The 26,648-nt window shown below is 45.0% G+C and overlaps 2 protein-coding genes across 2 annotated transcripts; both read right to left on the bottom strand.

Moving 5' to 3' along the window:
• Positions 1–154: 154 nt before the first annotated feature.
• LOC122882819 (mucin-2-like) lies at positions 155–25,600 on the bottom strand. Its single transcript, XM_044210615.1, has 24 exons — positions 25,542–25,600; positions 23,731–23,777; positions 22,497–22,528; positions 21,929–21,955; positions 21,583–21,787; positions 21,437–21,493; positions 20,409–20,574; positions 20,200–20,324; positions 19,985–20,108; positions 19,709–19,891; positions 19,470–19,586; positions 19,203–19,335; positions 18,278–18,965; positions 16,967–18,047; positions 16,462–16,499; positions 15,752–16,025; positions 15,145–15,429; positions 14,638–14,907; positions 14,043–14,460; positions 12,120–12,416; positions 10,065–10,344; positions 8,675–9,271; positions 7,768–8,069; positions 155–3,782 (listed from the first exon to the last, which is right to left on the bottom strand). The coding sequence occupies exons 3-24, from the start codon at positions 22,519–22,521 to the stop codon at positions 1,807–1,809; spliced, it is 7,668 nt and encodes a 2,555-aa protein (XP_044066550.1). The 5' UTR covers positions 22,522–22,528; positions 23,731–23,777; positions 25,542–25,600; the 3' UTR covers positions 155–1,806.
• LOC122883109 (mucin-2-like) lies at positions 14,906–17,866 on the bottom strand. Its single transcript, XM_044211318.1, has one exon. The coding sequence runs from the start codon at positions 17,236–17,238 to the stop codon at positions 15,037–15,039; it is 2,202 nt and encodes a 733-aa protein (XP_044067253.1). The 5' UTR covers positions 17,239–17,866; the 3' UTR covers positions 14,906–15,036.
• Positions 25,601–26,648: the final 1,048 nt, after the last annotated feature.

Genomic DNA, 26,648 nt, shown 5'->3' with positions numbered 1-26,648 from the left:
GCATGGCTGTAGATTAAACTACCTAACAGTATATAAAATAGTTAAAATTAGCTCAACCTTAAACATCTACAGCAATAAAATGCAACATACACATTAATGCAGCAGTGATATTAATCCAGAAACATCATCTATAATAGTAAAACACTATTAGTGTAGTATTTTCACAATAGGGTTGGTATTAGTACTTTTGATTAAGTAATGGACCTAAATACTTCTTCCACCTCTGGTTAACGCACCCACAGCCTAACTACACCTGTGTTACCGGCCAAGCCTCCCCCTTTAAGGAAGGTAGCCATGTGGTTAACCAGCGGTGTTGTTGTGAAAGTGAGCCTTTCCCTTACGTTACTTTAGTCATAAAGTCATAAAGCCATAAAGTGTGTAGCTGAGCTCAGGTTGCAGTATAATAGTTACTGGATGGCAGCTTTTCACTAACTATTACACTGCAACCTGAGCTTTTCTACACACTTTATGGCTGACTAAAGTAACGTAACTACCCCTCAGCGGCGACCAGCATAAACAGTGAAAACTAGAATATGATGATATGGTCATCTGCTATATTGTGCATGAATGAATATTTGAATATATCGAATATATTTCGATATATCGCCCAGCGCTAATTACTGCAAATGTTGCTGCTGTGGCGAACACTGCTGTGGATTCATGAGTTGATGGAGGGGGGGTGTTGGAGACGTGGGGAGGAGGGAGACTGCTAGTCTGCTAGTCTGCAAGAACGGAAAAGAAGTTACCAAAAATGCTGATATTGCTTACAGCCCCTTTAAAGACAAATACATGCACAGGACAAGGCTAGAATTAGTAGAAAAGAGCACAGCAGCATCATCATGTAAGGCATATCTAATTACACAGTGGTTAGAAATAAACCAACCACTTCTAATTCATACCTCATTTGAATGGCTTTTCCATGAGTGCCAGTTAGGCAGCTTGTTTCCACAGTATTTTGTGTCTTATCTCATAAACAATTGATAGAACAACATAGAACAACCAAACATAGAACAAAACCAAACAAAATATGCAAAAATTTGTCAGGGAAACGAGTATTTAATTACATTTATTAGTAACTTATTAATTTAGTAATATGTATTTGTATTTATTTACATTTAGACATACAGTATATAAATATATGCAATATGCAACAGCTGTGTCATTATGTAAGACAAATCAAATCGCGCAATGATTAAATATAAACCAACAAGAACACACCCATACAGTAGAGTTAGTACACCAACAACCATATAATTAAGTAGGGCATGTCAGATTAAATGATGGCAGAAAAAAAAACTAGAACATATACAAACAACTGGTTTAGATACACCTAAAATTAACAGACAGCAACATGACAACAATTGCAAATACACAAGTTTGTATTATGTATTGATAAATAAAATAATATAAATAACATTGTATATTTACAGGCATGGATGGGAGGACATTGCCACTCTGAACATGTACACACAGTTGCGAATTGATGAAAGAATATGTGACTAAATGCTGAAAGATTTGGTGTCATGACATTAATGCACAGTTTTGTTGTTTGCTAACTGAAAAGAGGAGGAAATAAAAGAGATTTAATTTTCCCATTATTTTGGCATTTCACTGGGGACAGGGAGGTTATGGAAATTCATCTAGAAATGATGCATAAATGGTAAAGTGTAAATTAGTGAAGCCTAAAAAAGTGAGCATAACCATTAGTAAGCATTCTCTTCACATATAACTCAACAGTGAATAATTAGAAGAAATTGTACATATTACAGCTTTTGACACTACTCCTGTTTTGTTGATTAAATAGTACTACTTATTGGAATAGTCACAGCATTTGCAGCTTTGTTTAAAGATCAAACCTGGTTGGCATTTTTGGATGTAGGTTATCTGACCGGCACAGTTGTAAAAAGAATTTAGGTCATTAGGGTTGGTGTAAACCCCATCACTCTTTCCGTCACAAGGGTTTCCAGTGGATACTTTAGTGGGTGTTGTTGTGGTTGTGGTTGAGGGTGTTGTTATTGTTGTAGTAAGGGGAGCTGTTATGGTGGGGGGAGTTTTTGTAGTAGGGGAAACTGTTGTGGTTGTGGTGGGGGGAGTTGTTGTAGTAGGGGGAAATGTTGTGGTCGGGGCTGTTGTTGTGGTTGTAGTAGGAGGATTACTTATTGGCCAGTCACAGCATTTGCAGCTTTGTTTAAAGATCAAACCTGGTTGGCAATTTTGGATGTAGGTTATCTGACCGGCACAGTTGTAAAAAGAATTTGGGTCATTAGGGTTGGTGTAAACCCCATCACTCTTTCCATCACAAGGGTTTCCAGTGGGTACTTTAGTGGGTGTTGTTGTGATTGTGGTTGAGGGTGTTGTTATTGTTGTTGTAGGGGGAGCTGTTGTGGTCGGGGGTGTTGTTGTGGTAGCGGGAGTTGTGGGTCTGGTAGGTGGAGTGGTTGTAGTAGGAGGAGTTGTGGTAGCGAGAGTTGTGGTTGTGGTAGTGGGCATTGTTGTTGTAGTAGGGGTAGCTGTTGTGGTTGTGGTGAGGGGAGTTGTTGTGGTCAGGGGTGTTGTTGTGGTTGTAGTTGGGGGATTTGTAGTGGTAGCGGGAGTTGTGGCTGTGGTAGGGGGAGTGGTTGTAGTAGGAGGAGTTGTAGTTGGAGTTGTTGTGGTTATAGTGGGGGGAGTTGTTGTGGTAGCGAGAGTTGTTGTGGTTATAGTGGGGGGAGTTGTGGTAGCGAGAGTTGTGGTTGTGGTAGAGGGAGTAGTTGTTGTAGGAGGAGTTGTGGTTGTGGGAGTTGTTGTGGTAGTGGTTGGTGGTGTTGTTGTAGTATTAAGGGGAATTGTTGTGGTCGGGGGTGTTGTTGTACTTGTAGTAGGGGGAGTTGTTGTGGTAGCGGGAGTTGTGGTAGGAGGAGTTGTTGTAGTAAGGAAACTGTTGTGGTTGTGGTGGGGGGAGTTGTAGTAGGGGGAGTTGTTGTGGTTGTGGTAGGGGAAGTTGTGGTGGTTGTGGTAGGGGAGTTGTTGTAGTAGGGAAGCTGTTGTGGTGGGGAGTTGTAGTAGTAGGGGAGTTGTTGTGGTTGGAGGTGTTGTTGTGGTAGCGGGAGTTGTGGTTGTGGTAGGGGAAGTTGTTGTCGTAGGGTGTGTTGTGGTTGTGGTAGAGGGAGTTGTTGTAGTAAGGTGAGTTGTGGTAGTTGGCATTGTTGTTGTGGAAAGAGGAGCTGTGGTTGTGGGAGTTGTTGTGGTTGTGGCTGGGGCAGTGGTTGTAGTAGGAGAAGTTGTTATTGTGGTAGGGGAAGTTGTTGTGGTAGTGGTAGGGGGAGTATTGGTTGTGGTAGCGGGAGTTGTGGTAGTGGGTACTGTTGTGGTAGGGGGCGTTGTGGTTGTGGAAGTTGTTGTGGTAGTGGGAATTATTGTTGTTGTTGTATGGCGAGTTGTTGTAGTAGTAGGGGGAGCTGTTGTGGTAGGAGGAGCTGTTGTGGTTGTGGTGGGGGAAGTTGTAGTAGGGGGAGTTGTTGTGGTTGTAGTTGGGGGTCTTGTTCTGGTAGCGGAAGTTGTGGCTGTGGTAGGGGGAGTAGTTGTAGATAGGGGAGTTGTTGTGGTAAAATGAGTTGCTGTAGGGGACGCTGTTGTGGTTGTGGTGGTGGGAGTTGTGGCTGTGGTAGGGGGAGCTGTTGTAGTAGGGTGAGTTGTTGTGGTTGGGGGTGTTGTTGTGGTAGCAGGAGTTGTGGTCGTGGTAGAGGGAGTCGTTGTAGTAGGGTGAGTTGTTGTGGTAGGAGAAGTTGTTGTCATAGGGGAAGCTGTTGTGGTTGTGGTGGGGGGAGTTGTAGTAGTAGGGGAGTTGTTGTGGTAGTTGGCATTGTTGTTGTGGTAGGAGGAGTTGTTGTTGTAGTAAGGAGCTGTTTGTGGTTGTCGTAGGGGAGTTGTTCTTGAGGCAGGAGAGTTGTTGTAGTAGGGGAAGCAGTTGTGGCTGTGGTAGGGGAGTAGTTGGAGTAGGGTGAGTTGTTGTGGTAAAATGAGTTGTTGTAGGGAGAGTTGTTGTGATTGTGGTAGGGAAGTTGTGGTTGTAATATGGGGAGTTGATGTGGTGGCGAGAGTTGTGGCTGTGGTAGGGAGTAGTTGTAGTAGGGGAGTTGTTGTGGTTGTGGTAGGGGATTTGTTCTTGAGGAGGAGGAGTTGTTGTAGTAGGGAAGCTGTTGTGGTTGTGGTAGGGAGTTGTAGTAGTAGGGGAGTTGTTGTGGTAGCAGGAGTTGTGGCTGTGGTAGGGAGAGTTGTTATTGTAGGGGAGTTGTTGTATTGTCATAGGTGGAGTTGTTGAGGCAGCAGGAGTTGTTTTAGTAGTGAAGCTGTTGTGGTTGTGGTAGCGCAGGAGTTGTGTTGTAGTAGAGGAGTTGTAGTAGTAGGTGAGTTGTTGTGGTTGGGGTGTTGTTGTGGGAGGAGTTGTGGTTGTAGTAGAGGAGTTGCTGGAGTAGTGAGTTGTTGTGAGTTGTTGTGGTAGTTAGGAGCAGTTGTTGTTGTGGTGTTGTAGTAGGGGTTGTTGAGTTTGTTGTTGTGGTAGCAGGAGTTGTGGAGTCGTGGTAGAGGAGGTTGTAGTAGGGGGTTGTTGTAGTAGTTAGGGAAGCTGTTGTGGTTGTGGTGTTGTAGTTAGGGGTGTTGTTGTGGTAGCAGGCATTGTTGTTGTGGTAGGAGGAGTTGGAGTTGTTGAGCTGTTGTAGTTGGTAGGGAGTTGTTGTGGTAGGAGGAGTTGTTGTCATAGGGAAGCTGTTGTGGTTGTGGTAGGGGGGAGTTGTAGTAGTAGGGGAGTTGTTGTGGTAGTTGGCATTGTTGTTGTGGTAGGAGGGGAGTTGTTGTTGTAGTAGGGGAGCTGTTGTGGTTGTCGTAGGGAGTTGTTCTTGAGGCAGGAGGAGTTGTTGTAGTAGGGGGAAGCAGTTGTGGCTGTGGTAGGGGGAGTAGTTCTTGAGGGAGGAGGAGTTGTTGTAGTAGGGGAAGCTGTTGTGGTTGTGGTGGAGGGAGTTGTAGTAGTAGGAGGAGTTGTTGTGGTAGCAGGAGTTGTGGCTGTGGTAGGGAGAGTTGTTATTGTGGTAGGGGAGTTGTTGTGGTTGTCATAGGTGGAGTTGTTGAGGTAGCAGGAGTTGTTTTAGTAGGGGAAGCTGTTGTGGTTGTGGTAGCGGGAGTTGTGGTTGTGGTAGAGGGAGTTGTAGTAGTAGGGTGAGTTGTTGTGGTTGGGGGTGTTGTTGTGTAGGTAGGGAGTTGTGGTTGTAGTAGAGGGAGTTGCTGGAGTAGGTTGAGTTGTTGTGGTAGTTGGCATTGTTGTTGTGGTAGGAGGAGTTGTTGTAGTAGGGGAAGCGGTTGTGGTGGGGGGAGTTGTAGTAGTAGGGGGTGTTGTTGTGGTTAGGGGTGTTGTTGTGGTAGCAGGAGTTGTTGTTGTGGTAGGGAATTTGTTGTCCTAGGGGGTGTTGTGGCTGTGGTAGGGGGAGTAGTTGTAGTAGGGGGAGTTGTTGTGGTTGGGGGTGTTGTTGTGGTAGCAGGAGTTGTGGCTGTGGTAGGGGGAGTAGTTGTAGTAGGGGGAGTTGTTGTGGTTGGGGGTGTTGTTGTGGTAGCAGGAGTTGTGGTCGTGGTAGAGGGAGTCGTTGTAGTAGGGTGAGTTGTTGTGGTAGGAGAAGTTGTTGTCATAGGGGAAGCTGTTGTGGTTGTGGTAGAGGGAGTTGTAGTAGTAGGGTGAGTTGTTGTGGTTGGGGGTGTTGTTGTGGTAGCGGGAGTTGTGGTTGTAGTAGAGGGAGTTGCTGGAGTAGGTTGAGTTGTTGTGGTAGTTGGCATTGTTGTTGTGGTAGGAGGAGTTGTTGTAGTAGGGGAAGCGGTTGTGGTGGGGGGAGTTGTAGTAGTAGGGGGTGTTGTTGTGGTTAGGGGTGTTGTTGTGGTAGCAGGAGTTGTTGTTGTGGTAGGGAATTTGTTGTCCTAGGGGTGTTGTGGCTGTGGTAGGGGGAGTAGTTGTAGTAGGGAGTTGTTGTGGTTGGGGGGTGTTGTTGTGGTAGCAGGAGTTGTGGCTGTGGTAGGGGAGTAGTTGTAGTAGGGGAGTTGTTGTGGTTGGGGGTGTTGTTGTGGTAGCAGGAGTTGTGGTCGTGGTAGAGGAGTCGTTGTAGTAGGGTGAGTTGTTGTGGTAGGAGAAGTTGTTGTCATAGGAAGCTGTTGTGGTTGTGGTAGAGGAGTTGTAGTAGTAGGGTGAGTTGTTGTGGTTGGGGGTGTTGTTGTGGTAGCGGGAGTTGTGGTTGTAGTAGAGGAGTTGCTGGAGTAGGTTGAGTTTGTTGTGGTAGTTGGCATTGTTGTTGTGGTAGGAGGAGTTGTTGTAGTAGGGGAAGCGGTTGTGGTGGGAGTTGTAGTAGTAGTAGTAGGGGTGTTGTTGTGGTAGCAGGAGTTGTAGCAGGAGTTGTTGTGGTAGGGGAATTTGTTGTCCTAGGGGTGTTGTGGCTGTGGTAGGGAGTAGTTGTAGTAGGGGAGTTGTTGTGGTTGGGGGGTGTTGTTGTGGTAGCAGGAGTTGTGGCTGTGGTAGGGGAGTAGTTGTAGTAGGGGAGTTGTTGTGGTTGGGGTGTTGTTGTGGTAGCAGGAGTTGTGGTCGTGGTAGAGGAGTCGTTGTAGTAGGGTGAGTTGTTGTGGTAGGAGAAGTTGTTGTCATAGGGAAGCTGTTGTGGTTGTGGTAGAGGGAGTTGTAGTAGTAGGGTGAGTTGTTGTGGTTGGGGGTGTTGTTGTGGTAGCGGGAGTTGTGGTTGTAGTAGAGGGAGTTGCTGGAGTAGGTTGAGTTGTTGTGGTAGTTGGCATTGTTGTTGTGGTAGGAGGAGTTGTTGTAGTAGGGGAAGCGGTTGTGGTGGGGGGAGTTGTAGTAGTAGGGGTGTTGTTGTGGTTAGGGGTGTTGTTGTGGTAGCAGGAGTTGTTGTTGTGGTAGGGGAATTTGTTGTCCTAGGGGGTGTTGTGGCTGTGGTAGGGGGAGTAGTTGTAGTAGGGGGAGTTGTTGTGGTTGGGGGAGTTGTTGTGGTAGCAGGAGTTGTGGCTGTGGTAGGGGGAGTAGTTGTAGTAGGGGGAGTTGTTGTGGTTGGGGGTGTTGTTGTGGTAACAGGAGTTGTGGTCGTGGTAGAGGGAGTCGTTGTAGTAGGGTGAGTTGTTGTGGTAGGAGAAGTTGTTGTCATAGGGGAAGCTGTTGTGGTTGTGGTAGAGGGAGTTGTAGTAGTAGGGTGAGTTGTTGTGGTTGGGGGTGTTGTTGTGGTAGCGGGAGTTGTGGTTGTAGTAGAGGGAGTTGCTGGAGTAGGTTGAGTTGTTTTGGTAGTTGGCATTGTTGTTGTGGTAGGAGGAGTTGTTGTAGTAGGGAAGCGGTTGTGGTGGGGAGTTGTAGTAGTAGGGGTGTTGTTGTGGTTAGGGGTGTTGTTGTGGTAGCAGGAGTTGTTGTTGTGGTAGGGAATTTGTTGTCCTAGGGGTGTTGTGGCTGTGGTAGGGGAGTAGTTGTAGTAGGGGAGTTGTTGTGGTTGGGGGTGTTGTTGTGGTAGCAGGAGTTGTGGCTGTGGTAGGGAGTAGTTGTAGTAGGGGAGTTGTTGTGGTTGGGGGGTGTTGTTGTGGTAGCAGGAGTTGTGGTCGTGGTAGAGGAGTCGTTGTAGTAGGGTGAGTTGTTGTGGTAGGAGAAGTTGTTGTCATAGGGAAGCTGTTGTGGTTGTGGTGGGGAGTTGTAGTAGTAGGGGGAGTTGTTGTGGTAGTTGGCATTGTTGTTGTGGTAGGAGGAGTTGTTGTTGTAGTAAGGGGAGCTGTTGTGGTTGTCGTAGGGGGAGTTGTTCTTGAGGCAGGAGGAGTTGTTGTAGTAGGGGAAGCAGTTGTGGCTGTGGTAGGGGGAGTAGTTGGAGTAGGGTGAGTTGTTGTGGTAAAATGAGTTGTTGTAGGGAGAGTTGTTGTGATTGTGGTAGGGGAAGTTGTGGTTGTAATATGGGGAGTTGATGTGGTGGCGGGAGTTGTGGCTGTGGTAGGGGGAGTAGTTGTAGTAGGGGGAGTTGTTGTGGTTGTGGTAGGGGGAGTTGTTCTTGAGGGAGGAGGAGTTGTTGTAGTAGGGGAAGCTGTTGTGGTTGTGGTGGAGGGAGTTGTAGTAGTAGGGGGAGTTGTTGTGGTAGCAGGAGTTGTGGCTGTGGTAGGGAGAGTTGTTATTGTGGTAGGGGGAGTTGTTGTGGTTGTCATAGGTGGAGTTGTTGAGGTAGCAGGAGTTGTTTTAGTAGGGGAAGCTGTTGTGGTTGTGGTAGCGGGAGTTGTGGTTGTGGTAGAGGGAGTTGTAGTAGTAGGGTGAGTTGTTGTGGTTGGGGGTGTTGTTGTGGTAGCGGGAGTTGTGGTTGTAGGAGAGGGAGTTGCTGGAGTAGGTTGAGTTGTTGTGGTAGTTGGCATTGTTGTTGTGGTAGGAGGAGTTGTTGTAGTAGGGAAGCGGTTGTGGTGGGGGGAGTTGTAGTAGTAGGGGGTGTTGTTGTGGTTAGGGGTGTTGTTGTGGTAGCAGGAGTTGTTGTTGTGGTAGGGGAATTTGTTGTCCTAGGGGTGTTGTGGCTGTGGTAGGGAGTAGTTGTAGTAGGGGAGTTGTTGTGGTTGGGGTGTTGTTGTGGTAGCAGGAGTTGTGGCTGTGGTAGGGGAGTAGTTGTAGTAGGGGAGTTGTTGTGGTGGGGGGTGTTGTTGTGGTAGCAGGAGTTGTGGTTGTGGTAGAGGAGTCGTTGTAGTAGGGTGAGTTGTTGTGGTAGGAGAAGTTGTTGTCATAGGGAAGCTGTTGTGGTTGTGGTCGCAGGGAGTTGTAGTAGTAGGGTGAGTTGTTGTGGTTGGGGGTGTTGTTGTGGTAGCGGGAGTTGTGGTTGTAGTAGAGGGAGTTGCTGGAGTAGGTTGAGTTGTTGTGGTAGTTGGCATTGTTGTTGTGGTAGGAGGAGTTGTTGTAGTAGGGGAAGCGGTTGTGGTGGGGGGAGTTGTAGTAGTAGGGGGTGTTGTTGTGGTTAGGGGTGTTGTTGTGGTAGCAGGAGTTGTTGTTGTGGTAGGGGAATTTGTTGTCCTAGGGGGTGTTGTGGCTGTGGTAGGGGGAGTAGTTGTAGTAGGGGGAGTTGTTGTGGTTGGGGGTGTTGTTGTGGTAGCAGGAGTTGTGGCTGTGGTAGGGGGAGTAGTTGTAGTAGGGGGAGTTGTTGTGGTTGGGGGTGTTGTTGTGGTAGCAGGAGTTGTGGTCGTGGTAGAGGGAGTCGTTGTAGTAGGGTGAGTTGTTGTGGTAGGAGAAGTTGTCTTCATAGGGGAAGCTGTTGTGGTTGTGGTAGAGGGAGTTGTAGTAGTAGGGTGAGTTGTTGTGGTTGGGGGTGTTGTTGTGGTAGCGGGAGTTGTGGTTGTAGTAGAGGAGTTGCTGGAGAGCAGGTTGAGTTGTTGTGGTAGTTGGCATTGTTGTTGTGGTAGGAGGAGTTGTTGTAGTAGGGAAGCGGTTGTGGTGGGGGAGTTGTAGTAGTAGGGGTGTTGTTGTGGTAGCAGGAGTTGTTGTTGTGGTAGGGAATTTGTTGTCCCTAGGGGTGTTGTGGCTGTGGTAGGGGAGTAGTTGTAGTAGGGGAGTTGTTGTGGTTGGGGGTGTTGTTGTGGTAGCAGGAGTTGTGGCTGTGGTAGGGGGAGTAGTTGTAGTAGGGGGAGTTGTTGTGGTTGGGGGTGTTGTTGTGGTAGCAGGAGTTGTGGTCGTGGTAGAGGGAGTCGTTGTAGTAGGGTGAGTTGTTGTGGTAGGAGAAGTTGTTGTCATAGGGGAAGCTGTTGTGGTTGTGGTGGGGGGAGTTGTAGTAGTAGGGGGAGTTGTTGTGGTAGTTGGCATTGTTGTTGTGGTAGGAGGAGTTGTGGTTGTAGTAAGGGGAGCTGTTGTGGTTGTCGTAGGGGGAGTTGTTCTTGAGGCAGGAGGAGTTGTTGTAGTAGGGGAAGCTGTTGTGGTAGCAGGAGTTGTGGCTGTGGTAGGGAGAGTTGTTATTGTGGTAGGGGGAGTTGTTGTGGTTGTCATAGGTGGAGTTGTTGAGGTAGCAGGAGTTGTTTTAGTAGGGGAAGCTGTTGTGGTTGTGGTAGCGGGAGTTGTGGTTGTGGTAGAGGGAGTTGTAGTAGTAGGGTGAGTTGTTGTGGTTGGGGGTGTTGTTGTGGTAGCGGGAGTTGTGGTTGTAGGAGAGGGAGTTGCTGGAGTAGGTTGAGTTGTTGTGGTAGTTGGCATTGTTGTTGTGGTAGGAGGAGTTGTTGTAGTAGGGAAGCGGTTGTGGTGGGGAGTTGTAGTAGTAGGGGGTGTTATGTTGTGGTTAGGGGTGTTGTTGTGGTAGCAGGAGTTGTTGTTGTGGTAGGGAATTTGTTGTCCTAGGGGTGTTGTGGCTGTGGTAGGGGAGTAGTTGTAGTAGGGAGTTGTTGTGGTTGGGGGTGTTGTTGTGGTAGCAGGAGTTGTGGCTGTGGTAGGGGAGTAGTTGTAGTAGGGGAGTTGTTGTGGTTGGGGGTGTTGTTGTGGTAGCAGGAGTTGTGGTTGTGGTAGAGGAGTCGTTGTAGTAGGGTGAGTTGTTGTGGTAGGAGAAGTTGTTGTCATAGGGAAGCTGTTGTGGTTGTGGTAGAGGGAGTTGTAGTAGTAGGGGGTGTTGTTGTGGTAGCAGGAGTTGTTGTTGTGGTAGGGGAATTTGTTGTCCTAGGGGTGTTGTGGCTGTGGTAGGGGGAGTAGTTGTAGTAGGGGAGTTGTTGTGGTTGGGGGTGTTGTTGTGGTAGCAGGAGTTGTGGCTGTGGTAGGGGGAGTAGTTGTAGTAGGGGGAGTTGTTGTGGTTGGGGTGTTGTTGTGGTAGCAGGAGTTGTGGCTGTGGTAGGGGGAGTAGTTGTAGTAGGGGGAGTTGTTGTGGTTGGGGGTGTTGTTGTGGTAGCAGGAGTTGTGGTTGTGGTAGAGGGAGTCGTTGTAGTAGGGTGAGTTGTTGTGGTAGGAGAAGTTGTTGTCATAGGGGAAGCTGTTGTGGTTGTGGTAGAGGAGTTGTAGTAGTAGGGTGAGTTGTTGTGGTTGGGGGTGTTGTTGTGGTAGCGGGAGTTGTGGTTGTAGTAGAGGAGTTGCTGGAGTAGGTTGAGTTGTTGTGGTAGTTGGCATTGTTGTTGTGGTAGGAGGAGTTGTTGTAGTAGGGGAAGCGGTTGTGGTGGGGGGAGTTGTAGTAGTAGGGTGAGTTGTTGTGGTTGGGGGTGTTGTTGTGGTAGCGGGAGTTGTGGTTGTAGTAGAGGAGTTGCTGAGTAGGTTGAGTTGTTGTGGTAGTTGGTTGTTGTTGTGGTAGCAGGAGTTGTTGTTGTGGTAGGGGAATTTGTTGTCCCTAGGGGTGTTGTGGCTGTGGTAGGGAGAGTTGTAGTAGGGGAGTTGTTGTGGTTGGGGGTGTTGTTGTGGTAGCAGGAGTTGTGGCTGTGGTAGGGGAGTAGTTGTAGTAGGGGAGTTGTTGTGGTTGGGGGTGTTGTTGTGGTAGCAGGAGTTGTGGTCGTAGTAGAGGGAGTCGTTGTACTAGGGTGAGTTGTTGTGGTAGGAGAAGTTGTCTTCATAGGGGAAGCTGTTGTGGTTGTGGTAGAGGGAGTTGTAGTAGTAGGGTGAGTTGTTGTGGTTGGGGGTGTTGTTGTGGTAGCGGGATTTGTGGTTGTAGTAGAGGAGTTGCTGGAGTAGGTTGAGTTGTTGTGGTAGTTGGCATTGTTGTTGTGGTAGGAGGAGTTGTTGTAGTAGGGGAAGCGGTTGTGGTGGGGGGAGTTGTAGTAGTAGGGGGTGTTGTTGTGGTAGCAGGAGTTGTTGTTGTGGTAGGGGAATTTGTTGTCCTAGGGGGTGTTGTGGCTGTGGTAGGGGAGTAGTTGTAGTAGGGGAGTTGTTGTGGTTGGGGTGTTGTTGTGGTAGCAGGAGTTGTGGCTGTGGTAGGGGAGTAGTTGTAGTAGGGGAGTTGTTGTGGTTGGGGGGGTGTTGTTGTGGTAGCAGGAGTTGTGGTCGTGGTAGAGGGAGTCGTTGTAGTAGGGTGAGTTGTTGTGGTAGGAGAAGTTGTTGTCATAGGGGAAGCTGTTGTGGTTGTGGTGGGGGGAGTTGTAGTAGTAGGGGGAGTTGTTGTGGTAGTTGGCATTGTTGTTGTGGTAGGAGGAGTTGTGGTTGTAGTAAGGGGAGCTGTTGTGGTTGTCGTAGGGGGAGTTGTTCTTGAGGCAGGAGGAGTTGTTGTAGTAGGGGAAGCTGTTGTGGCTGTGGTAGGGGGAGTAGTTGGAGTAGGGTGAGTTGTTGTGGTAAAATGAGTTGTTGTAGGGAGAGTTGTTGTGATTGTGGTAGGGGAAGATGTGGTTGTAATATGGGGAGTTGATGTGGTGGCGGGAGTTGTGGCTGTGGTAGGGGGAGTAGTTGTAGTAGGGGAGTTGTTGTGTTTGTGGTAGGGGAGTTGTTCTTGAGGGAGGAGTTGTTGTAGTAGGGGAAGCTGTTGTGGTTGTGGTAGGGGGAGTTGTAGTAGTAGGGGGAGTTGTTGTGGTAGCAGGAGTTGTGGCTGTGGTAGGGAGAGTTGTTATTGTGGTAGGGGGAGTTGTTGTGGTTGTCATAGGTGGAGTTGTTGAGGTAGCAGGAGTTGTTTTAGTAGGGGAAGCTGTTGTGGTTGTGGTAGAGGGAGTTGTAGTAGTAGGGTGAGTTGTTGTGGTTGGGGGTGTTGTTGTGGTAGCGGGAGTTGTGGTTGTAGTAGAGGGAGTTGCTGGAGTAGGTTGAGTTGTTGTGGTAGTTGGCATTGTTGTTGTGGTAGGAGGAGTTGTTGTAGTAGGGGAAGCGGTTGTGGTGGGGGGAGTTGTAGTAGTAGGGGGTGTTGTTGTGGTTAGGGGTGTTGTTGTGGTAGCAGGAGTTGTTGTTGTGGTAGGGGAATTTGTTGTCCTAGGGGATGTGGTGGATGTGGGAGGGGAGTAGTTGTAGTAGGGGGAGTTTTTGTGGTTCTGGTAGGGGAAGTTGTGGTTGTAGTATGGGGAGTTTTTGTGGTAGCGGGAGTTGTGGCTGTGGTAGGGGGAGTTGTGATTGTGGTAGGGGAAGCTGTTGTGGTTGTGGTGGGGGGAGTAGTAGTAGTAGGGGGAGTTGTAGTTTGGGATGTTGTTGTGGTAGCGGGAGTTGTGGCTGTGGTCGGGGAAGTTGTTGTCTTAGGGGGTGTTGTGGTTGTGGTAGAGGGAGTTGTAGTAGTAGGGTGAGTTGTTGTGGTTGGGGGTATTGATGTGGTAGCGGGAGTTGTGGTCGTGGTAGAGGGAGTTGTTGTAGTAGGGTGAGTTGTTGTGGTAGTTTGCATTGTTGTTGTGGTAGCGGGAGTTGTTGTTGTAGGGGATGCTGTTGTGGTTGTTGTGGGGGGAGTTGTAGTAGTAGGGTGAGTTGTTGTGGTAGTTGGCATTGTTGTGGTATGAGGAGTTGTTGTAGTAGGGGATGCTGTTGTGGTTGTGGTGGAGGGAGTTGTAGTAGTAGGGGGAGTTGTTGTGGTTGGGGGTGTTGTTGTGGTAGTGGGAGTTGTGGTTGTGGTAGGGTAAGTTGTTATCCTAGTGGGTGTTGTGGTTGTGGTAGGGGGAGTTGTAGTAGTAGAAGGAGTTGTGGTTGGGGGTGTTGTTGTGGTAGCAGGAGTTGTTGTTGTGGCAGGGGAAGTTGTTGTCCTAGGGTGTGTTGTGGTTGTGGTAGAGGGAGTAATTGTAGTAGGGGGAGTTGTTGTGGTAGTTGGCATTGTTGTTGTGGTAGGAGGAGTTGTTGTAGCAATGGGAGCTGTTGTGGTTGTGGTAGGGGGAGTTGTTGTTGAGGTAGGAGGAGTTGTTGTAGTAGGGGAAGCTGTTTTGGTTGTGGTGGAGGGAGTTTCAGTAGTAGGGGGAGTTGTTATTGTGGTAGGGGGAGTTGTTGTGGTTGTCATAGGGGGAGTTGTTGCGGTAGCAGGAGTTGTTTTAGTAGGGGAAGCTGTTGTGGTTGTGGTAGCGGGAGTTGTGGTTGTGGTAGAGAAAGTTGTTGTCCTAGGGGGTGTTGTGGTTGTGGTAGAGGGAGTTGTGGTTGTGGTAGGGGAAGTTGTTGTCGTAGGGGGTGTTGTGGTTGTGGTAGAGGGAGCTGTTGTAGTAAGGTGAGTTGTTGTGGTAGTTGGCATTGTTGTTGTGGAAAGAGGAGTTGTGGTTGTGGGAGTTGTTGTGGTTGTGGCTGGGGCAGTGGTTGCAGTAGGAGAAGTTGTTATTGTGGTAGGGGAAGTTGTTGTGGTAGTGGTAGGGGGAGTTGTTGTTGAGGTAGGAGGAGTTGTTGTAGTAGGGGAAGCTGTTGTGGTTGTGGTGGGAATCGTTGTAGTAGCGGGAGTTGTTGTGGTAGTTGGCATTGTTGTTGTGGTAGGAGGAGTTGTAGTAAGGGGAACTGTTGTGGTTGTGGTAGGGGGAGTTGTTGTTGAGGTAGGAGGAGTTGTTGTAGTAGGGGGAGTTGTTTTGGTTGAGGGTGTTGTTGTGGTAGTGGGAGTTGTGGTTGTGGTAGGGGAAGTTGTTGTCCTAGGGGGTGTTGTGGTTGTGGTAGAGGGAGTTGTAGCAGTAGATTGAGTTGTTTTGGTTGGGGATGTTCTTGTGGTAGTGGGAGTTGTGGTTGTGGTAGGGGAAGTTGTTGTTCTAGGGGGTGTTTTGGTTGTGGTAGAGGGAGTCGTAGTAGGGTGATTTGTTGTGGTAGTTGGCATTGTTGTTGTGGTAGGAGGAGTTGTTGTTGTAGGGGAAGCGGTTGTGGTTGTGGTAGGGGGAGTTGCAGTAGTAGGGGGAGTTTTTGTAGTTGGGGGTGTTGTTGTGGTAGCAGGAGTTGTGGTTGTGGTAGAGGGAGTTGTCGTAGTAGCGTGAGTTGTTGTTGTAGTTGGCATCGTTGTTGCGGTAGGAGGAGTTGTTGTTGTAGTAAGGGAAGCTTTTGTGGTTGTGGTAGGGGGAGTTGTGGTTTTGGTAGGGGAAGTTGTTGTCCTAGCAGGTGTTGTGGTTGTGGTAGAGGGAGTCGTCGTAGTAGGGTGAGTTGTTGTGGTAGTTGGCATTGTTGTGTTAGGAGGAGTTGTTGTTGTAGTGGAAGCTGTTGTGGTCGTGGTGGGGGGAGTTTTAGTAGTAGGAGGAGTTGTTGTGGTTGGGGGTGTTGTTGTGGTAGCAGGAGTTGTGGTTGTGGTCGAGGGAGTCGTCGTAATAGGGTGAGTTGTTGTGGTAGTTGGCATTGTTGTGGTAGGAGGATTTGTTGTTGTAGGGGAAGCTTTTGTGGTTGTGGTGGGAGTCGTTGTAGTAGGGGGAGTTGTTGTGGTAGTTGGCATTGTTGTTGAGGTAGGAGGAGTTGTAGTAGGGGAAGCTGTTGTGGTTGTGGTTGGAGTCGTTGTAGTAGGGGGAGTTGTTGTGGTAGTTGGCATTGTTGTTGTGGTAGGAGGAGTTGTAGTAAGGGGAACTGTTGTGGTTTTGGTAGGGGAGTTGTTGTTGAGGTAGGAGGAGTTGTTGTTGTAGGGGAAGCTGTTGTGGTTGTTTTGGGGGAGTTGTAGTAGTAGGGGGAGTTGTGGTTGTGGTAGGGGAACTTTTTGTCCTAGGGGGTGTTGTGGTTGTGGTAGAGGGAGTTATAGCAGTAGGGTGAGTTGTTTTGGTTGGGGATGTTCTTGTGGTAGTGGGAGTTGTGGTTGTGGTAGGGGAAGTTGTTGTCCTAGGGGGTGTTTTGGTTGTGATAGAGGGAGTTGTAGTGGTAGGGTGAGTTGTTTTGGTTGGGGGTGTTTTTGTGGTAGCGGGAGTTGTTGTTGTGGTAGAGGGAGTCGTAGTAGGGTGATTTGTTGTGGTAGTTGGCATTGTTGTTGTGGTAGGAGGAGTTGTTGTTGTAGGGGAAGCTGTTGTGGTTGTGGTAGGGGGAGTTGCAGTAGTAGGGGGAGTTTTTGTTGTTGGGGGTGTTGTTGTGGTAGCAGGAGTTGTGGTTGTGGTAGAGGGAGTTGTCGTAGTAGCGTGAGTTGTTGTAGTTGGCATCGTTGTTGCGGTAGGAGGAGTTGTTGTTGTAGTAAGGGAAGCTTTTGTGGTTGTGGTAGGGGGAGTTATTGTTGTGGTAGGAGGAGTTGTTGTAGGGGAAGCTGTTGTGGTTGTGGTGGAGGGAGTTGTAGTAGTAGGGGGAGTTGTTTTGGTTGGGGTTGTTGTTATGGTAGCGGGAGTTGTTGTGTCAGGGGACGTTGTTGTCCTAGGGGGTGTTTTGGTTGTGGTAGAGGGAGTCGTTGTAGTAGGGGGAGTTGTTGTGGTAGTTGGCATTGTTGTTCTTGTAGGAGGAGTTGTTGTTGTAGTAAGGGGAGCTGTTGTGGTTGTGGTAGGGGAAGTTGTTTTCCTAGGGGGTTTTGTGGTTGTGGTTGAGGGAGTTGTAGTAGTAGGGTGAGTTCTTGTGGTTGGGGGTGTTGTTGTGGTAGCGGGAGTTGTTGTGGCAGGGGATGTTGTTGTCCTAGTGGGATTTGTGGTTGTGGTAGAGGGAGTTGTAGTAGTAAGGGGAGTTGTTGTGGTTGGGGGTGTTTTTGTGGTTACGAGAGTTGTTGTGGCAGGAGAAGTTGTCCTAGCGGGTGCTGTGGTTGTGGTAGAGTGAGTCGTTGTAGTTGGGGGAGTTGTTGTGGTAGATGGCATTGTTGCTGTGGTAGGTGGCATTGTTGTTGTAGTAAGGGTAGCTGTTGTGGTTGTTGTAGGGGGAGTTGTTGTTGAGGTAGGAGGAGTTGTTGTAGTAGGGGAAGCTGTTGTGGTTGTGGTGGAGGGAGTTTTAGTAGCAGGGGGAGTTTTTGTGGTTGGCATGGTTGTTGTGGTAGGAGGAGTTGTTGTAGTAGGGGAAGCTGTTGTGGTGGGGGTAGTTGTAGTAGTAGGGGAAGTTGTTATAATGGTATTGGAAGTTGTTGTGGCAGTGGTAGTGGGAGTTGTGGTAGTGAGTACTGTTGTGCTTGTGGGAGTTGTTGTGGTAGTGGGAATTATTGTTGTTGTCATTTGGCGAGTTGTTGTTGTAAGGGAAGCTGTTGTGTTAGGGGGAGTTGTTGTAGTAGTGGGCATTGTTGTTGTGGTAGAAGGAGCTGTTGTGGTTGTGGTGGGGGGAGTTGTAGTAAGGTGAGTTGTTGTAGTTGTAGTTGGGAGTCTTGTTGTGGCTGTAGTATGGGTAGTGGGAGTTGTGGTTTTGGTAGGGGGAGTTGTTATGGTTGTAGTAGGGGGAGATGTTGTGGTAGCGGAAGTTGTGGCTGTGGTAAGGGGAGAAGTTGTAGTTACGGGAGTTGTTGTGGTAGGGGAAGTTGTGGTTGTAGTAGGGGGATTTGTGGTAGTGGGCATTGTGGTCGTTGTGGTAGGGTGAGTTGTTATAGTATTTGCCGCTGTTGTGGTAGGGAGATTTGTGGTAGTGGGAGTTGTTGTGGAGGTGGTTGAGGGTGTTGTTATTGTAGTAATAAGGGGAGTTATCGTTGTCGGGGTGATGTGGTTGTAGTAGTGGGCATTGTTGTGGTAGAAGTAGCTGTTGTAGAAGGGGAGCTGTAGTTGTTGTGGTGGGGGAGTTGTTGTAGTAGGGGAGTTGTTGTGGTGGGGGCATTTTTGTGGTTGTGGAAGCAGGAGTTGTTGTGGTAGTGGGTGGTGTTGTGGTTTTGGTAGGGGGAGTTGTGGTAGAATGAGTTGTTGTAGTAGGGGGAGCTGTTGTGGTTGTGGTGGGGAAAGTTGTTGTGGTGGTGGGAGTTGTGGCTGTGGTAGGGTGAGTGGTTGTAGTAGGGGGATTTGTTGTGATTGTGGTAGGGGAAGTTGTGGTTGTAATATGGGGAGTTGTGGTGATGGGAGTTGTGGCTGTGGTAGGGGGAGTTGTAGTAGGGGGAGGTGTGATTGTGGTAGGGGGAGTTGTCGTAGTTGGGGAAGCTGATGTGGTTGTGTTGGGGGAGTTGTAGTAGTAGTGGGAGTTGTTTTGGTTTGGGGAGTTCTTGTGGTAGTTGGCATTGTTGTTGTGGTAGGAGGATTTTTTGTTGTAGCAGGGGGAGCTTTTGTGGTTGTGGTGGGTAGAGTTGTTGTAGTAGGGGGAGTTGTGGCTGTGGTAGGGTGAGTGGTTGTAGTAGGGGGAGTTGTGGTTGTAATATGGGGAGTTGTGGTGATGGGAGTTGTGGCTGTGGTAGGGAGTTGTAGTAGGGGAGGTGTGATTGTGGTAGGGGAGTTGTCGTAGTTGGGAAGCTGATGTGGTTGTGGTGGGGAGTTGTAGTAGTAGTGGGAGTTGTTTTGGTTTGGGAGTTGTTGTGGTAGTTGGCATTGTTGTTGTGGTAGGAGGATTTTTTGTTGTAGCAGGGGGAGCTTTTGTGGTTGTGGTGGGTAGAGTTGTTGTAGTAGGGGGAGTTGTGGCTGTGGTAGGGTGAGTGGTGTAGTAGGGGAGTTGTTGTGATTGTGGTAGGGGAAGTTGTGGTTGTAATATGGGGAGTTGTGGTGATGGGAGTTGTGGCTGTGGTAGGGGAGTTGTAGTAGGGAGGTGTGATTGTGGTAGGGGAGTTGTCGTAGTTGGGAAGCTGATGTGGTTGTGGTGGGGGGAGTTGTAGTAGTAGTGGGAGTTGTTTTGGTTTGGGGAGTTGTTGTGGTAGTTGGCATTGTTGTTGTGGTAGGAGGATTTTTTGTTGTAGCAGGGGGAGCTTTTGTGGTTGTGGTGGGTAGAGTTGTTGTAGTAGGGGGAGTTGTGGCTGTGGTTGGGGCAGTGGTTGTAGTAGGGTAAGTTGTTGTGGTAGTTGTAGGGGGAGTATTGGTTGTGGTAGTGGGAGTTTTTGTAGCTGTGGTGGTGGAAGTTCTTGTGTTTTTTGTAGGAGGAGTTGTTGTGGTTATGGTTGGGGCTATTTTTGTTGCTGTGGTAGGTATTGTGGTAGTGGGCATTGTTGTGTTTGTTGTAGCAGGGTTTGTTGCTATACCACCGGGAGCTGTTTTGGTTGTTGTTGTGGACGTTGTTATGGTTGTAGAAGGGGGAGTTGTTGTGGTAGCAGGAGTCGTGGTTGCGGTGGTGTTAGTGGGGGTGGTTATGGGAGTTGGAGTGGTAAGGCCAGGAAAACCTAAAAGAAGGAGTTAGATATTGTGTTAATTGCTCTTGAACATGACATTAAGTTTTAATATCACTGAACGTGGCTACTGTAATTTCTAATTAGAAAGATCACACATTTGCACAATAATGCAAGTAATAAAGTAAATAAAATGTGATTACATTCATGTTGATGACATTACATCAAATACACACTAAAAACTACCATCTCATGAAAGGACAGGATAGACACTTTTTTCACTTTGTTTACCTGGAACCAGGAGTTTATGCAGGTGGGTGATGAAGGGGTAGTTGCCCTGTTTACAGAACTTTCCATTAAAGTCATCTAGGTCAAGAGACCAGACAAAGGCTCCTCCAAAGTTGTTAGTTTTTAGGTAAGTGACCTGAAAGGATGAAGAAGAAAACACTTCAACAGCTGAAGTCATGTCAACCAAATATCTATTTATTCAGATTTGTGTACAATCAGTCATTTTCAAAATAATTACTGAGCAATAGTTTGAATTAAATAGATGATTACCTTATTACCAAGGCTGGTTTTGTTGTCAAATCCCACCCACTGATTTTCTGTGGTGGCATATGGAACTTTCTGATCAGTAATCAGCAGTGTTGTAACCCCTTCAAGATAAAGGCAAGTCTGAAAAGAAGGGTCAAATGTCACATTTAAATTTTATTTAACATAAACAGATGCAATAAAAGTCATGTGCTTATACTAAGGCTATTGATATAAATTAATTCTATTCACAGCTTGCAGTTTACCTCATAAAAGGCCCAGAATCCTTCTTCATCGGTGTAGCAGCCTTCCTCACCAGGACCACTGGCTGGTGCTCCAACATCAATGGATGCAGAGGAGAGGTCAAAAGCTCGCCCATATGCCGCTAACCCCAGGTTTAGCTTTTGCGTAGGTGCTCCCTGGTCCCGCCAATACTGCATGGCAGAGTCCTAAAATGTGGAGAAAAAAAAACAATTAGGATGAGAAGACATCTCTAAATAGAAAGGTGTTTTGGTGGTTGAAATATGAATCCCTGTACTTGCAGTGTTAGAGTAGATTTTGTCTCCAGTGTCTTGGGATCCTCTGTATAAGGGGCTGTGATGACCTGTGACACTTTCCCAGGGGCCGTGAAAGTCAAATGTCAGCACATTAATGAAATCCAGGTACCTGGTAAAATGCAGAGGAAATCACGTTCACCAAGTCATGATGACAGCTAATCATGGGTATGATGTCAAGAATTACATTAAATTCGTTTTACGTGGCAATCTGTGCGACTTCATAACTGGCATTGATTGTTTCTTTATCAGCAGAGACACTAGCAGTGATGATTAATCTGTCACGGTTAGCTGCAGTTCCCTCAGCCACAAAGGCCTCTTTGAGCTCCTATACAATACAGAAGCATGGTTCAGTCTTAGTCAAGTATAGAATCTTATATTTTTATACAGTATGGCAAATTCAGGATCTGACCTTGCACAGTAGTGTGAATCTCTGCTTGTCCTGTGGTTGGCTCCTAACTCCTCTGGGGTACCTCCAGTCAAGGTTTAGCCCATCAAACCCAATTGCTCTCAGTAGTGTGATAGCAGACAGGATGAAGTTTGTTCTGTTGCTTTGTGTTGACACCATTGTACTGAATCTGGTAAACATTTGAACAAAACAGTGCTCTCAAGAAGACACTCCAGATACTACATTTAAGGGTTCTGTTTTAATAGCGCACAGTGCAAAGCAGAAGGTCATGTGTGCAAAGACAAATATACAGCCTTAGGCAAATTATCTGGCTACCATGTTTTTCACTGGTAATTATGAATGATAAAAATGATCCACATACCTATCATATGCAGTTACTGACCTCTTTATTAGGCTACAATGCATTTTTTTCAAGTATTAGTATAAAAAGTAGGAGTAAAATAAAAATGCATGCTAAATTGTTTTCTGTGGGCTTTTAGTGATGAATGTGGTTGCATTTAGATTGCATTAGATTTGCCAACATCAACATTAACAAAATAAAAAAATGTTTAAAAAAGACTAAGTTAAAACTTTTAATGCAACCACAAATCCATTTGGTGTTTGCAGATCTCAAGAATACTGAGCATTTTTATGTGCACATATTAGTGTGATTATTTTGCAGCAAACAGCTTTTGGTTTCACATAATGTAATGAAGGTATCGGGTAAAAATATTTCTGCTGGTTGGACTATATTTAAGTGTGTATTTACATTATTATGTAGTTGCTAAAAATTTATAACACATATTTTGTTTGTGTCTGCTGATGGAATCATGAAATTAACTCATTCATTCAATCAAATACCCAAATCTCACTTTGTGCTACCTCATTTGTATGAAATTATGCACCATGCATGCTGTGCAAAGCTCAAAAATACTGCATGAATGGGCAAACCAAGTTTCATAGTAAAAATACCAATATGTTGAAGTGCTGTTTACACACTTTGTCTTTGCATTGGCACAAAAAAGGCCTAAATGTTCTTGTAAGTGACTTACTTTTTTGTGTCAAATGTCAAGCCACCAACCGCCAACAGGGTTTTGAGCAGTGGATTTCTGTGGGAGCATAAAAGTTTAGTAATTATTATTAACAAAACACAAAATTCAACATAATTTCCACAATATTTCTAGGCTAAAGCACTGACCTGGTTTTGAGTCTAGTAAAGGACTTATAGCGTTGTATGTCAGTTTCACTGCTGGGGACCAGCTGATGTTGGTTGTTAATGTCAGAAAAGGCATAGATCAGATGGGTGCACTGGTTTGGATCGATATCTGACACAGTAAACCTCCCGTCCTCCGCTCTATTTTCAGCCAAGCTGTTATAGTAACACACCAGCCTGTAGGAAGAGGCTGAGACATAGAAGAAAATTATGATGGTTTTAATTAGTTTTTGAAGACATCAGTGATATCAAGATCCTTGTTTACCAACAATTGTTGACTTGGAGACATTATTTATTTGTTAGTAAGATTGTTGATTTGTTATAAACTTACCCAAACTGGCGATGATCAAACAGAGACCTTCAAAGTGAGAGATGTGGTCAGTATTAGGTTAAAAATAAAGCTTAAGAGGTCAGTTCACCCAAATCACAAAATTTAAAGAAACAGATTTTCTCACTCACTTCTAGTATGTCTAGTTGGTCTCTAGCATTACAGATAGGTTTGGTTTTATTTGTCCAGGTTAATGAGATATTGCTCTCTATGATTTCTGAAGCCACCCCAATACATTGGAATTTCGTTTTACATTTGAAAAATGTACAACAGCAACGTGTCTATCCAGAAACCCTGTCCCCACTATTCTGGATAATCCACAGGCCTCACTGTGCAGATTATCCAGAGTAATGGAGATGCTGTTTCTGCTTGCCAGTGAATTTTCTAAATGCAAATTTTCATTCGTAAGCGCCACAAACCAAATTCAATTAAATTTCACCGTATTCTCACTGTAATCTGAGAGACAAAAACATGGGTAAATAAAGCAAAAACTATTTGCATGGCTAGATACCACTTGAGGTAAGTGAAACATACTCTTTAAGGAAACATTTACTTGACCAGCATGCCTTACCTGCTGTTAGAGTTAGCTTGCACATGTTGTTACTATGTGGATAAGCAGAAATAGAAGAAATAGAAAAACGTGTTTAATATGCAGCTAAAAAAATATAAACATGATTTTCAAACAAATCTCACTCTGAGTTGTTATTAAACTGTTGCCACAAAAAATTTAAGTCAAAACTGCACATCTTTAATTAATTCTAGTTTACTACCAAAACTATTTACAAGCTCAAAGATGTTTCAGTATTTGTTCTGTCAATGTCAAGTCCTTTCTTCAATATAATGTAGGTCTGCATTTGAGGTGTCAAAATTGAAAACTGATAAGTTGTACCAGCAGTCAGACTTAGACATGTCACTCAGAAAATAACATGGATTAAAACTGGACTAGACAGTGACAGGCTTATTATTAATTCTATTTTATATCCAACCTGTCTTATTGAGTAAAAATTGGGTATTTTTACTTTCTAATGAGAAAGAAAACTTTTTTGCCATACAAAGTTTGGTTCAATGAAATAACAGCATATGACTGAAAATTTTAACCTGCAACTTAAACCCCATGTCAGACTGTCAATCAAATTAATGTCAGAAAGTCATGAGACTGTGTTTTGTATCTTGTCATTTTAAGATATAGATCCAGCGTGAGTCAGGCTGTTGCAACCTTTAGGCCTAAGTAAAAGTAGTTATACCACACTGTAGAAATACTCTGTTAGAAGTAATAGTCCTGCATTCAAAATCTTACTTAAGTAAAAGTACTTAAAGTAGGCTATCAAAAATAAAAGTAGTCATTATGCAGAATGGTCTATTTCAGAATTATGTATATCATATTATTGGATTATAATTATTGATGTATTAATATGTTCATTGCTTTAATGTTGCAGCTGGTAAAGGTGGAGCTAATTTTAATGACTGTACTTTGTATAGCCTACTGCTGGGTATCTTGTTTTTTCCCATCTGTGGGATCAATAAAGTCTTATCTTAACCTACAATAATACATCATCATTTATTTGTTGATTACATTTTGTATTATTAATCTGAATCTGCAAAGTAACTAGTAAATTATCAGATAAATGTAGTGGAGTAAAAAGTACAATATTTCCCTCTTAAATGTAGTGGAGTAGAGTGAGAAAAAGTAGAGTGAGAAAAATGGCAGGGAAACACAACTATACCATCACATAGTCAAAACCAAGCATCTGTTTCCAAAATATTCTGTATCCTCTCTTTACTTGACCCATGATAATTTCGCTTACCTTTATCAGGGTAATGGTTCAAGATTCAATCAGTTATCAAACAGCATCTGGAATAATTGAAGAACAAACAATCAAAACTTTAACATCAAAGTCAATGTGTTTTAACTTTGATGTAATTTAAAAAAAACAATAAAATAATATTTAAAATAATTAGGTTGTCAACATTTTGATAGGAATGTAACAATACAGTAATCAAATGTTAAAAGTATAGGGAGTGGAAAGGACATGGTGCTCAGTAGCCAAGTATTTTTATTACATTTTGTATCTTTTGTGTTTTGTTTTTAATGCCATACTGTAAAGCACAAAGGTGCATTTCATGTATGAAAGGTGCTATACAAATAAAGTTATCATTATTATTATTATTGTTATTATGATTGACAAACAGTACTGTGTATTTACACGCATTGGCTGGAATGAAATGCAGTTGCTGCTTTCCTATATGGACCAGTACAGCATTCTGTTTCTATACTGCGTTAACTGAATGGACAGACTGACCAAAAACGGTTTGATCAGCTAAAGTTGTCCACCTCTGTTCCTTTGTTTATATAGAGATTCTGGAGGTTTCAGGATTGAGTTATGTGACCTACTTAATAATCAGTAGGTCAAGTTTGATGTACTAGAAATCTTGTGCATTTTGGCAGCCTCATTCGGAAGACAATTCCTGGCAAATCTGGAAACCTGCCAAATACTTGACTATGTTGAAAACCTTCTTAAAATAAACTTTGCAGGAAAAGCACATAAAAGAGGTTTCTGATCGAATTGAACAACAATGGTTCATCCATTCAGTAACATGAACCATATGGTGTTTTATAAAATAACAACAACTTGACTTTTAAGTCACACTAGCAGTGTAACTGGATGGCAATTAGGGTATGGCACTGAACCACCCACTCTAAGTACAGATGCATAAATGTAAGTATGAATTGGAAGACACGGAAGAAGAACTAGTTTGACAAACATTTCCAGACATATGAGCCAACTGCTGCATTGTAAATTATCTTCAGTCATTGTTCCAGCTCTGCATAATCAGTTGAGCTCTTTTTTAGATATCTGATTACTCATTTCTTTTATTGTGTGTTTTAATTTAAAGATTTGATCAGATCAAGTCTGATCTGGGGACATGGTGCTCAGCAGCCATCCACAGTATCAGTCTAAACACTTATGTATAAATGTAGGTATAGAACAGAAGAGGAACTAGTTTGGCAAACATTTCCAGACGTGTGAGCTAACTGATGCATTGTAAATTGTCTTCCGTCTTTGTTACAGCTCTGACATGTCAGTGAAGTGCTTGCTTGGATAACACATTACTCATATTTTATTGTGTTTTAATCCCATAGAAGATCTGATCAGATCAAGTCTGATCTGACTGAACAGGTTAGTTACTGTATGTTCATTATCAATCACGTTTGATCAATTAGTTGCCTGTGTCATGCAACAACACCACTTGAAAATTAACATAACGTACATAATTGGTACAACATACAATAATCATCACATTAGGTACAAACAAATTTAAACGAGAAAAAGTATGTACAGTGCCAGCTGGTTCAACCACCCTCCCTAAAATGTGTCTAGTTTAGCTATTGTAGAAAAGGTTTCAGTCGTAGTCATCTGGACACTGTTTTCAGAATCAGACTACGACTGAAACCTTTTCTACGATAGAACACTCCTGGACGAATGAGGGACTACACCGTCTAGTTTAGCTAGCAAGTTAGTTAGAGAGATGGAGTAGGTATAGCAATATATATAGCAAGAAGTAAGAAAACAGTGAAAATGTGGTTTAATAAAATCAGAGTAAAAGGAATACTTACAAAGATAATGGTGAAAGAAGCATATACCGTCTCTCTGCTGTGACTGATGGATGACTGGCTGTGCACTTTTAAATGGACTGACAGGGTGTGGCAGTTAAATAGGGTGAGGATAACAAAGTGATGACAAGGTCACCTCACCCTTTTGACTTTGAATTAAAATTTTATTCATTGAATTAGCATGATATCACCATGTTCAAATTTCTTTCTGTTAAGGAGGTTCTTTAACTCTTATACGGGAACCCTGCAGTCATCAGTATAAATACGCACTAGAGACTCATTCAAATTACTCTAAAACTATTGATTTTGAAATATTAAGCTAGATTAAGCTGTAGTTCAAGAACAACAAAATGGCTGGCTATTAACAGCGATTTTTTAAAATCATAATATAATTTCATATTGTAAGCTGTCAGTTGTTTGCAATTGCCTTCGTAAAGCTCGACACGTACCGAGTGACCAGAAAAATAGAAATACTCACCCAGTACAAAAGCACTGCAATAATTCCATGGTACTTTTTAGTCATTTTTTATGGAAATTAGAACAGAGAAAGGTCTCCGTCCAGACTGGAACCAGGGACGTTGCGATTACATGGTCAGCATATTAAAACCCTCTACCACCAGGACACCCAATCTCTGTAGTATATTTTGATACTGTACTTTTGGTGATGAACGTCAAATTTCATATTTTCATATAAGCAAAGTGACCAAGATGACTTTCTTCCACCTGAGAAATATTTAACAACTTGACTTTTAAGTCACACTAGCAGTGTAACTGGATGGCAATTAGGGTATGGCACTGAACTCGGTACTTTTGAGGGTACCGACCGAATTACATCGAATTCACGATTCACGTTAAATCAATCGGTGCCAAATTTTGGTACCTTAGAGCGCATCTAGGTGAGAGAGTAAAGTATAAGAGAGAGCAAGACTACGTCACCCCTGCTGCTTGTTCAAGTCACAGGGACACGTGTGTGCGTAGTGAGTGTGTGGTTGAATAGAGAGAGCGAGTGGCAGAGAGTGACGGTGAATAAGGGCGGTGCAGAGGAAAAAGTGAGCAGTGAAGCTGGCAGTCTGGCAGTAAATGTACAGTGTAGGTTACAGTTTGTCAGTG

This window comes from Siniperca chuatsi, linkage group LG10, assembly GCF_020085105.1.
Source record: "Siniperca chuatsi isolate FFG_IHB_CAS linkage group LG10, ASM2008510v1, whole genome shotgun sequence".
NCBI classification, from domain to species: Eukaryota; Metazoa; Chordata; class Actinopteri; order Centrarchiformes; family Sinipercidae; genus Siniperca; species Siniperca chuatsi.
The sequence above is the reverse complement of the archived record's forward strand: the minus strand, read 5'-3'. Positions and strand labels throughout refer to the sequence as shown.

Coding starts and splice junctions, on each gene's coding strand:
- LOC122882819 (XM_044210615.1), bottom strand. CDS start 22,521: ATGTGCAAGCTAACTCTAACAGCAG. Junction 19,892..19,984: donor ACAAAATCTACTCTAACACT/GCAAGTACAGGG, acceptor TCCACATTTTAG/GACTCTGCCATGCAGTATTG. Junction 19,587..19,708: donor GATTCTGGGCCTTTTATGAG/GTAAACTGCAAG, acceptor CCTTCTTTTCAG/ACTTGCCTTTATCTTGAAGG.
- LOC122883109 (XM_044211318.1), bottom strand. CDS start 17,238: ATGCCCACTACCACAAATCCCCCTACTACAACCACAACTTCCCCTACC.